At 31.9% G+C, this 10,651-nt stretch overlaps 1 protein-coding gene across 2 annotated transcripts; it reads right to left on the bottom strand.

Moving 5' to 3' along the window:
* Positions 1-360: 360 nt before the first annotated feature.
* Positions 361-7,858, bottom strand: LOC114183520 (phosphoglycolate phosphatase). 2 transcript variants are annotated; one of them, XM_028070563.2, is made up of 9 exons: positions 7,701-7,858; positions 7,070-7,243; positions 6,329-6,592; positions 5,991-6,201; positions 5,342-5,488; positions 4,085-4,209; positions 3,359-3,563; positions 2,361-2,614; positions 361-633 (listed from the first exon to the last, which is right to left on the bottom strand). In XM_028070563.2, exons 2-9 carry the CDS (start codon positions 7,177-7,179, stop codon positions 465-467), a joined length of 1,485 nt encoding a protein of 494 aa, XP_027926364.1. In that variant the 5' UTR covers positions 7,180-7,243; positions 7,701-7,858; the 3' UTR covers positions 361-464. The 2 variants fall into 2 exon arrangements, with proteins under 2 accessions (XP_027926364.1, XP_027926365.1); XM_028070564.2 differs by lacking the exon at positions 7,701-7,858 and adding an exon at positions 7,440-7,674.
* Positions 7,859-10,651: the final 2,793 nt, after the last annotated feature.

Raw genomic sequence — 10,651 nt, 5'->3', positions numbered from 1 at the left:
TAACTATAAATTTAAAAAAAAAACACACATTTTCATTATTTAAACTAAAGTAATTATAAATGTGTCTAAATTTTATTACATAATTAATACAACAATTAATATAATAGAAAAACAAAAAACAGATACCAAAAAACAGTTACAACAATACAAGTGAAATTGCAACAAAAATGTTTACACTACAATAGTATCCTCTTTTATGTTTATTAGCATAGAAGTACAGATATAGATAAGAAAACCAGTTTTTTTTTTTATTAAAACAAAATAGGAAAATAAACTTTGCTGGCATTCTATTGAAAATGTAAACGCGGAAATACAATATAAACAAATAATGACTATACACCAAGACGAGAGAAAAGGAGATGAATGAAAATAATGAAATATTTTCCATTTGATTGTGAAGCAAAAAGAAAGAGAAAACAATAATGAAAAATTGAACTAGACTACACAAAACTGTACGAATTATCTCACTTCCATTTGAGAGACTGCCTGATGCCTGTATAAATGAGTCCTAAAGACCTCCCAATCAAGGTAACTAAAAAGAATGAGATAGCATCACTCACTTTATCAATAACTGCTCTAATTATGGGCATGGTGATGTCAGACAACTCCAAGAAAAGGCTGAAGTAATATCGCCTGCAATACATAAATTAACACCAATTACACTTTTAATCAAACTTCCTCCAAAATCAGTTTTTCTAAACTGAGAAAGGGTGCGGGCTTGTACCTTTATTTCATCTAAACTATCATGGTCTTAACAGGCTCAAAATTTGAAAGGGTTAAATATGTTTTTGGTTCCTCAAGTTTTAGTGAATTTTGGAATTAGTCTCTCTTCGAAACTTGATACCAATTTAGTCCTTCATTTTTAGAAATGTGTGGATTTAGTCCTTCTTATCAAATTTTGTTAAGTTTATTTGACATTGTAAATGCATTTTATGATAATACTTAAGTTAACACTGAAGCGAAAGTGTGTCAAATGGTGTAAACAATTCAAATACTATCATGAAATGCGCTTGAAACATCAAATAAACTTAATAAAAATTGATAATAAGGACTAAATCCACACATTTCTAAAGATGAAGGACTAAATTGGTATCAAGTTTCGAAGAGGGACTAATTCCAAAATTCATTAAAACTTAAGGGACCAGAAAGATATTTAACCCAATTTGAAAATAGATATACCCAAATTGCTCAAATTAAAGGACCCTTGTTTAACTATAACAGGAATATAGGTATACAGGCTAGCAGACTTGATCTACAGACCAATAGAATGGTCCACGGGCCGAAAACAACATAAAATTTTGAAAATATTTGTGATATAAAAAAAAAGTAGTAACAGATGGTTAAAAAACCTGAATTTTTTTAGGATGTTATAAAACTAAAAAAAAGTCTAAAATTCAATAAAAAAATAATATTAAAAAAACATCGATTAATGAAATAAATAGTTCAACAGAAAATAGTCAATACGCTCAGTAATGGTTTTAACAGTAATAAAAAACTCATAATTTAATTTTGTTAATTCATTGTAAAATAATTTTAAGCTAAATAAAGCACATTTAAAAATTACGCATTGGTATAAATTACTTTACAAATTATTAATTTTTCACCCCTTAAAACATATAATTTTAGTAATTTAGATAATCTCTAGATTTCTTATAATTTTCTATTATTTTATTACTTAAAATATTATTTAAAATAAAAAATATTAATTTAACTACTACTAGTTCAACTACCGTGGAACAAATAAACCATTAACCAATACTTGTGTTCCAGCAGACAGAAGCTAAAATATGTCATTTGCTAAGAATTTAGAAGTCTAATTAGGACCCAACAGTACCAGTAGAGAAATTATTCGCCAAGTTAAACCCAACGTAGTATATTTAGCAAAGCATGTGTCAAACAATTTAATTTAGATAACAGTTGGCAATAAGGACTACAATTATGCACAAAGAAAAAATGTGGAACTCAATTGAAAAAATTGGACACGCAGGTCTGATAAATTTAAAGATATGATTTGATGTCTCCAATCATTTGAAGATGAAGACTTGATGGAGTTTGCTTCAACCTTTATGAATATTTGATGATTTTATTGTTTGAATCTTGTTGAGTTGTAATTCTTAGGTTTAGGGTTTGTTTGAGGGACGGTGTGACGGTTGATCTTCATATTTTATGAGCTAAAATTGTTTTCAAAAAAAAAAAAAATCTGAATTTAGTTTTGTTTTTGGAAGAGTTAAAGTTTTTAAAAGTTCAATTCACCTCTCTTGAACTCACTACTTTTCTAGAAGTTTCTAAATAAACATAACGAGAAATGCAGTAACAAGATTTAATTAAGCATGGATGTAGCAGGTGAAGAGAAAACATACCATCCTATTAGGGCTCTTAATTCCTTGGTCCGCTTTACAGGCATTGAGAAATGGCTAATCTCAATGCAATGTAATTCAGGTGACCTTGTTTTCGAATTTTGCTGGGTAAGCTTCTTCCACCAATTTTGCTCTTCGGTCTGAATACTGTCCGTTAGATCAATGGGTTTGCTCTCAAGAATACACAGGTCGAAACGATCCTCATACATTGACACTACTGTGTCCATGTTGTGGCACAACCACTGATTCAAAGCCACCTGATAACAAGAATATCACCAAAAGTCTTGGTGAAATTTCATACAAAATTTAAAATAAATAATAAATGTATGCCAGAAATAGGCAAATCTCACAATAAATTTGACTCTTCACTATTTTGGGGTGCCAAAAAAGAGTTTGGTATTTAAATGAAGCACTAAAAGCTCGTTAACATATATCATTTGGTCAGAACTTAATTCTCAAAAGTAATGCAAAAAATACATATTTTGTGCCCATAAGAAATTATTTTAATAAACTGTCATCATCTCATCTATCTCACACACACACATAGCATGTAATAAATTTCAGGCTACAAAATTCGTAATTTAAAGATGTACATTTTGATTGGTAGGATTAGTAAGAATAATTTTTTTTTTTCATGTGAAGTTAACCCTGACTAAAGACCAAATACAAACTGTCCATATTACCTGTTCTCTCCCCATACTACTCAATATCAGGAAAACATAAGTTATGGGAATATAAAAATAGAACAGGGACAATTCCAGTTTAGCTGATTTTATGAAAAGAATTTGGCCACAGCTCCAAAAACGCATCAACAAAAATGGAAAACTTTATTTCAAGTGAATAATTGCTTTTAATAGAGGAGCTGAGGAACCATAGAAACTTGTCACAGAAAAGTATACATATTCAGTTGCTACAACTCACCATGGGCAGCCAATGACCAACATGGGAAAGATACAGAAAAAAGATCCACAGGCTTGAAATTTGAAAGCTACATTAAGTACCTCGTTACGTAGCTTTTGGAGTTCTCTGGTGGATAAAGCACATAATGACATATCCAAGCTATTGGTTTTACTTGACACATCACTATCAACCGAATTGAACTCCAGATATATGCTTGCAACCCCATCTGCTAGAGCTACTACTAAATCTTCTAAAATAGAAATCCCATGCACAGCAAATATACACGAATCATAATAGCAATCCTCCCTGATAATAGATGGATGACTAGTGAGTCTCTTAAATCAGGAGATTACTAAGAAAGGGAATAAACATTCAAATTCATCCTCCAAAGTTACACACCAGCAGAGTAGTCTGCCAAAGATTTTTATTCTAAACTATTCCTTCCTCAAAGTTATAAAATAGTCACCAAAAGTGACCTTTAGACTCACCATTTTAGTCCACTTAAAGACAAATATGGTTGATTTAAATTTGAGGGACCAGCTTGGATTATAACTCTTTGAAAGACTTATGAGCTGACGCACACATAACTTAGGAGGACAAACTTTATGGTTTGCTATATAAAAATATAATTTTAAAGTTACAGTGCATTAATAGAAAACTGCATAGCCATGGACACAAAATATGCCAATGTGGACACTAATCGTTGATCTAAAACAGATATCCTGAATATACAAGGCCAGATTTGTAGATCCTGGGATCTAGAAATTAGAATGCAAACCACATAGATAAACAATGAATAAAAAAATAGATAATAAGGTTGATTTTACCTGAGAGAACCAAAAGTAAGATACCAAAGTAATTCCGAATATAGATCTTTCTTGCCAGACCTTGCAATGCTCTCAACAACGGTGCTATCTCCTTTCACCTTTTCAAGTATCATAGACGCAAGTTCCTAACAATAATGTCAAACTAGAGTTTCATTATCTGTTTGAAAGAAGATTATGAAGGATAGAGGCTTTTGTCTGAGAACCCAAAAGAATCACCCCCAACTTGGAGAGAAAATAAGAGCCCCTAGTTTTTACTGTTTTCTGTTTTATTATTTAAAAACTTAATAAATTATATTGGATAACAATTTGTAATAATAAATAATGTGTTAGGGAAAAAATAATAAAGTTAAAGTTTGAAGTTTTTGGATTAAATTTATTTTTTTAATTAGTATAAAATAGTATACAATTTATTTATTTGTTTGCACTCTCTTCCACTCATCCAAACAAGAGAAATTTCTCCACTTCTTTCTTTTGTATTTCTCTCCATTCAAACCCAATGTTTTCTATTCAATTTTTTTTTTTATTTCCATCCTGCTTATTTTTCTCCTCCTTGTTTAACTCCTCATCCAAACAAAGCATAAAAGTAGAAGCTCCTGCGGTTAGCTTCAATAGAAGTTGTACCTTTTGCTCTTCTATTCATCAAGGCTCAAAAAAACAATCTTATCTAGAGTTGTATTGACCTACCTTCTCCTTTCAAAGAAAATAAAAGCCTGAAAAAGGTTGGGTTAAACACTCCCTAAATGAAACAATTTTTTCCATCATCCCTTCAAATCTTGTGCCCTCTTCAGATATCTTTTCTAACATTGAATTCAGCTCTTCTAAGCGTCCTTTAGAGAGAATTGCAAGATCAACGCAATATTTTATCTTGAGAATTGCTATATACATGCGCATACATAATACCACAATCTCAATTACTAATTTTCTAATCAATAATTATAATTACACACTTTTATCCTTCTAAAGTAAACTCCTGACTTTGAAAGAGCCGAATTGACTATGTTATATATTTTATGGAATTTTGTTCAAAACCTGAAATTAGAACATTGTTGAAATTGTATTTATCTTACAATTTAATTACTTATCTGTGTTATGTTTTATATTTCTATATTTCTTATAATATATCCTCCCATCCACACTCTTATTCTAGTTTGAGAGATTTAGTTGTACCCATATCCATGTAACCCAAACTTCATTCAAATGCACTAGCAGTAAGGACAAAAGTTGAGTATTGAGTGATGTTATACTTAAAATAAATACCTTGTCAGCATTTCCCTTTAGAAGGAAAAATTCCTTTTCCAGCCACGCAGCACAGATAGGGTGACAGGATCTCTGAATTATTTCTGAAAACCTCCCAAACAGACCATCCATACCAACAGTTCTGGATATGCTTAAGATATTGTTGACCTGGAAAACAATTTGAAACAATTGATAATAGCAATAACATAATTGAAAAAATAGCATACACCTACTTAATCATTTAGGCATGCATTTATACTGTATAGAGAATCAAACGTTGGGAGTATTTTTTTAATCTTGTGATAACATAATAGTTAAGTTTTGCAGGTAAGTTAGAAATTGAGAATTCAGCTATGTATTAGAATGAAGTAAATGATGTACTAAAGGAGTTATTTGGATATTGGTAAAAATAGTTGTATAGCATTCATTAAGATTTCATTCAAATAAATACGTATAAATGAAAGATATTTCCCAATATATTAATCTTATTCAGACTTTTGAACACTAGCTCAATAAAGGCATGGTAGCAAAGACATATTTAGAAAACACATTTCAAACGTTTATTACAACAGATCCAGTGGTCATTCCAATTTGTCAAAATTCTATATTATACCAAAATAACATAATATATGCATATGACAATATTGAAGAAAATAAAGACAATTCCTGCCTCTTCTTCAACTTGCTGAAAAGCTGCCCAAAGCAACCTTAACTTTGGACCCCTGGCAACAGCACTTAAACTCAAGGGTTTCTTGGCAGATTGAAGGATGATGTCTCCAGAATAAGCCTTGTCCTCCAAGGCATTTAGAGAATTCAAAATTTTTTCTCTAACTACATTTAATATATACTTTGACTCAAGTCCATAATTTTGCTTTGCTGAACTGCAAAAGACACAAAAACTCACGTATAATAAACTATAGTTCTTTCTCAACACACCAACCAAAATATTTATCAATTTAAACTGATAAAAACAATTCAACCTTGACGTCTTGGTGTGCTTACCCTTACCTACCAGAAATGTCTGAGCTTTGAGGAAAAACATTTTTATCAGAATTAGTCTTTCGATAACTAGCATCAGATTTCTCAACAGGAATTACTCCAGCCATATAAGTAAGAAATATACTGCCCATCAAAAGCATCTGGTCAACAACTGGAACCAAACGAGAGGTTGTTGCACCACCAAAGTCAACCAAAGCCCCTAAACCAATGCACTTTATCGGAAGTTGCTGAGTACGAGTAGTGAATTTCAAATCTGTGGCACCAAATACACTTCTGGAACACGAGAAATATTAAAAGGTCAGACTGCCAAATTCATAATAGCTGGCATGAAAAGCATCAAGGATCACTGTTGATCGCATAAATGGGAAACTGATACTCATACTTCTAACCAATCAACATTACATATAACTAAAAACAGAGTGAATTAGCAGAACCATCAATGTGGAATGTATTTAGAATCTACTAAAGGCAAAAAAAAAAAGCATGCAAAGAAATGAAATGCAGGTTTAAACGAAAAGCAATATAATTTTCTATCCACACCATGAAGGCGAATGCGAACTTCAGGAATTCACTTTTAAATTTCAAAAAAAAGTGCTAGGCAAGAATTAGGACAAGCTAGTTCTCATTAATGTGCCCCTTCAAGTGCTGGAGGGAGGAAATAGAAGATTCAGAGCTAATCACACATGTAAAGAGAAAAAAAAAAGTAGGAAAACTCCAAAAAGAAAAATATATGATTAAGAGGAATGAAACCTTTGAACAGTCTTGAGATTTGTAAGCTGACCCGAGAAGCCTCTCCGAGTAACTAGCCTTCTCTGAGTATTCAGCTTAACACAGAATGCGGAAGCCACACATTCTGCCATTGGTAGACACGTTACTGCTGCACACTCAACACATTGCACTGCCCTACACGCGTATTTGATCAACCTGAACCCCAAAAAAACCAGAAACAGCAAACACAAAAAATGTATGAAAATAGAAATAGCAAAAATAAAAACCAAACAACCATAAACTAAAGAACAATTCAACATTCAAATAGTAAACTAGAATGAATTACCCCTGACAGGCACACTAGTGAATTTAACAGCAAGAAGGAAACAAAAGCAGACATTCGCATTCTTACTGTGAAACAGTTAACAACTTCGCAAGGCTCAAGAATCCTAGTAAATAATGCGTAATCCACTAATCGTAACTAAAATGGACAAAACAAAATGCTCATTGGGAGAAACAGTGGCGGGGAAACCAAATTGAGATGCGTTGCAATCATGGTAGGAAAAGTGAAGGCACAATTGAAAGGAGAATGAAAGAATGCGGGTGTGAGAGCGAAGAGTGAAGGGAACGAAGGTTTGGGAATTGATGAGATGAGGATTGAATTTGTGCGTACCTGGTTCGTTTCTTCTTGGAGACTGTTTTCAGAGTACAGTGAAATGGTTGGTAACTAACGGCCAGATTAGGGCTTTAAACCTTCCAAAACGTGGGATACCGATTCGTTTTCGGAGTTGTAAGAACGCACCATTACAATTGGAACCCACATGCTCCGGGTGTTAGAAAACATATTTTGAATTAAGTCACAATACTCCAACAAATTACTTCTATAAAATAATTATATTAACTTCATTTTCTTATTTTTCTGCTTATGAAAAAAATTCAGCTGACTAACTTATAAAATAGATTAAATCAAATTGAAAAAAATAAATAGTAATTTAAATTGAAATGGATCAATTTTTACTTGATCTATTTAGCTTTGATCTAGCCCAAAAACTAATAAGTGATTCTATTTGAAAATAATAATTATAATTTTAAAAAACGTGAAAAAATATTTCTTTATTATGTATATATATTAAATCACTAAATCTAAAACTTAAAGTTAGTTTAGTTGCATAACTTAAATTTCTTTAAAAAAAAGTTTTTTCTGAAAAATTTATTTTTTACCTTGTCTTTGGATGAAACATTTTAACAATGCTGAAAAATTGAAATACATTCTATTTGAATTGTTTGTAATTAAATTTCTTTCATTTTCTAAATAACTTGTTTGGATAAAAAAACTAAAATATCTTACATTTCAATATCTTGTTTGGATAAAATAATTGAATTTCTTGTGAGATAAAATTTTATTTTAACAATATTTATTTTAGGCTTAATTATGTTTTGAGTTCATGATAAATTTGGAAACGGGCTCGACAACCTAAATGGGTCGAGCCGACCCGACGACTCAACCGAACCCGCTGACCCGTCTTGGTTGTCAAGTCGGTTCGGCTCGTCTCTGTCTTCGAGCCCACCTGACTCGTCTAGGTCGTTAGTCCCTTTTGGGTCATCGGATTCGCTCGACCCGTTGATGTCGTCAGGCCCACTCGGGCGATGTGGGTTGTTGGGCTTGATCGACTTATTTGAGTTGTTAAGCCCACTCGACCCGTATGTGTCATTAGGTCATCTTGGTTTGTCTGAATCGTCGAGCCTGCTCGACCCGTTTGTGTCGTCAAGTTGGTCTGATTCATCTGGATCGTCTAGCCAACCCAACCTGTCATGGTTGTCGGGTTTGTCGGGTCCATTTGGAGTTTAGTGAGAAGAATTTCAAATTCCACCTTTTTTTAGGGCATCTGAATTTCTTCTAATTTACCTAATTGAAATACTTCAAAAAAATGCATGCATTTTAAATACTTTTTAATTTCTCTATCCAAACAAAGCATTTCATCACAAAAAATTTCAAATTCTCCAAATAAATGAATCACTCTCTTGAATTGTTTCATCCAAACACACCATTAACTTATATCATGAGCCCAAATTATTTTGGCTCATTTACAATATGACAAGGTTAGAATAATTTTTTCATTTGATCTATTATATTGAGTCGTGCCGCTAGTTTTTGTTTTCCAGTTCTGAGAAAAAATTAACTTACTACTAAGTAATTAAATTGCATAGATATATATTAGAAAAGTGTTTTATTTTTCCAGCTCTTAAATAGAATATTTTTTCTTTTATCAAATCTAAGTCCCGTAGTATTGGGAGAGGAAAGGTGAACATCTCGGTCAAATATTAGATTATATGTGTTAGGACAAGTGATTTTGGTGTATGAATTTGATGAAACAAGTGCATGTGATCATATATGGTTGATGAAGATACATTGATGATCAAGCTAGGGAGGATATGCTATATTTGGAATTGACTTGAAGATCATGAAGTTCGAATTTTGTATTATATTCGTAGACTATATCACATATGATAGATGTTTGTTATCTTGTATGTGCCCTTTTCAATTTGTTAAAAAGGTTTTTAACAGGTTAAAAGGATTAATGCATATAGTTTTTGTATGAATGTATTCAATTAGTTGAATTGTTATTCAATTGATTGATTTCACTTAAGTCAAGTAAAATCAGCAGATTGTATGGACAAATCAACCTGTTGAATTCACTCATGACTAAGCTATATAATTCGATTTTTCAGAGAGTTGAGTAACACTTGAGATTTCTGAGCGTGAAAATTAGTGATAAGAATTTGGAAAACTCCCCCTTTTTGGATTACACAGTTTGTAGCTAGTGTTTAAAGATCTTGATATCTTGGAGCAAAGTTTTGCTTGCTTAAAGCTAGAAGAACATGTGTTTGGTTGGCTAGGGAGAGCCTCCATCAGGTTTGATTGTTCTTGTGCTTCTGTGTGGTTCCTAATGTGATTTCAGGTCTGTAAGGGAGATTCTTACAATGTAGGGGATAAGATTGTGAGATTCAAAAATCTTGGTGTTTTACTTTATACAAAAGTGTACTTTTTGAGGGATTTTGTAAAACTTTTGATATAGTACATGATCAGGCTCAGGTTATCCTAATAAACTGGATGTAGTTCAGATATTGAGTGAACCGGTATAAAAATAAGTGTGTGATCCTCTCTCCCTTATCTTTGTCATCATATAAATCTCAAGAAAATTCATTAAATCAATCTTTGTAAGGTGTGAGTGTGTTTTTACATTATCTGGTAATATCAATAAGTTGAATATATTCATTGGAACGTATCTTGTTTGATAAAGAATGTTGTTTGAGTGAGTTTGGTGCTTTTTACGTTTCTGCATAATTTTCCAGAATATCAGTTGATTGATTTTATCTTTTAATTTGTTGAATCATATTGCATGAACATATTAATCTACTGTTTTTGTTTTTAATCGACTGAAAAGTGTGATTATGCAACAATACATTTCTGGTTTACTGGTCAATTAAATTCACTTTGAAAGGATTTTCAAAAGTTTTAATTGGACATATTTTTTAATACTCAACCAATTCAACCCCCTATCTTGGATTAAAAAGATCTTTTAAATCTATAATATGATGTCACACATTCACGCTGACAACATT

Source organism: Vigna unguiculata, chromosome 5 (genome assembly GCF_037176805.1).
Source record: "Vigna unguiculata cultivar grain cowpea cultivar isolate G323 ecotype 2 chromosome 5, ASM3717680v1, whole genome shotgun sequence".
NCBI lineage: Eukaryota > Viridiplantae > Streptophyta > Magnoliopsida > Fabales > Fabaceae > Vigna > Vigna unguiculata.
Note: the sequence above shows the minus strand (reverse complement) of the source record. Positions and strands in the feature narration are given on the sequence as shown.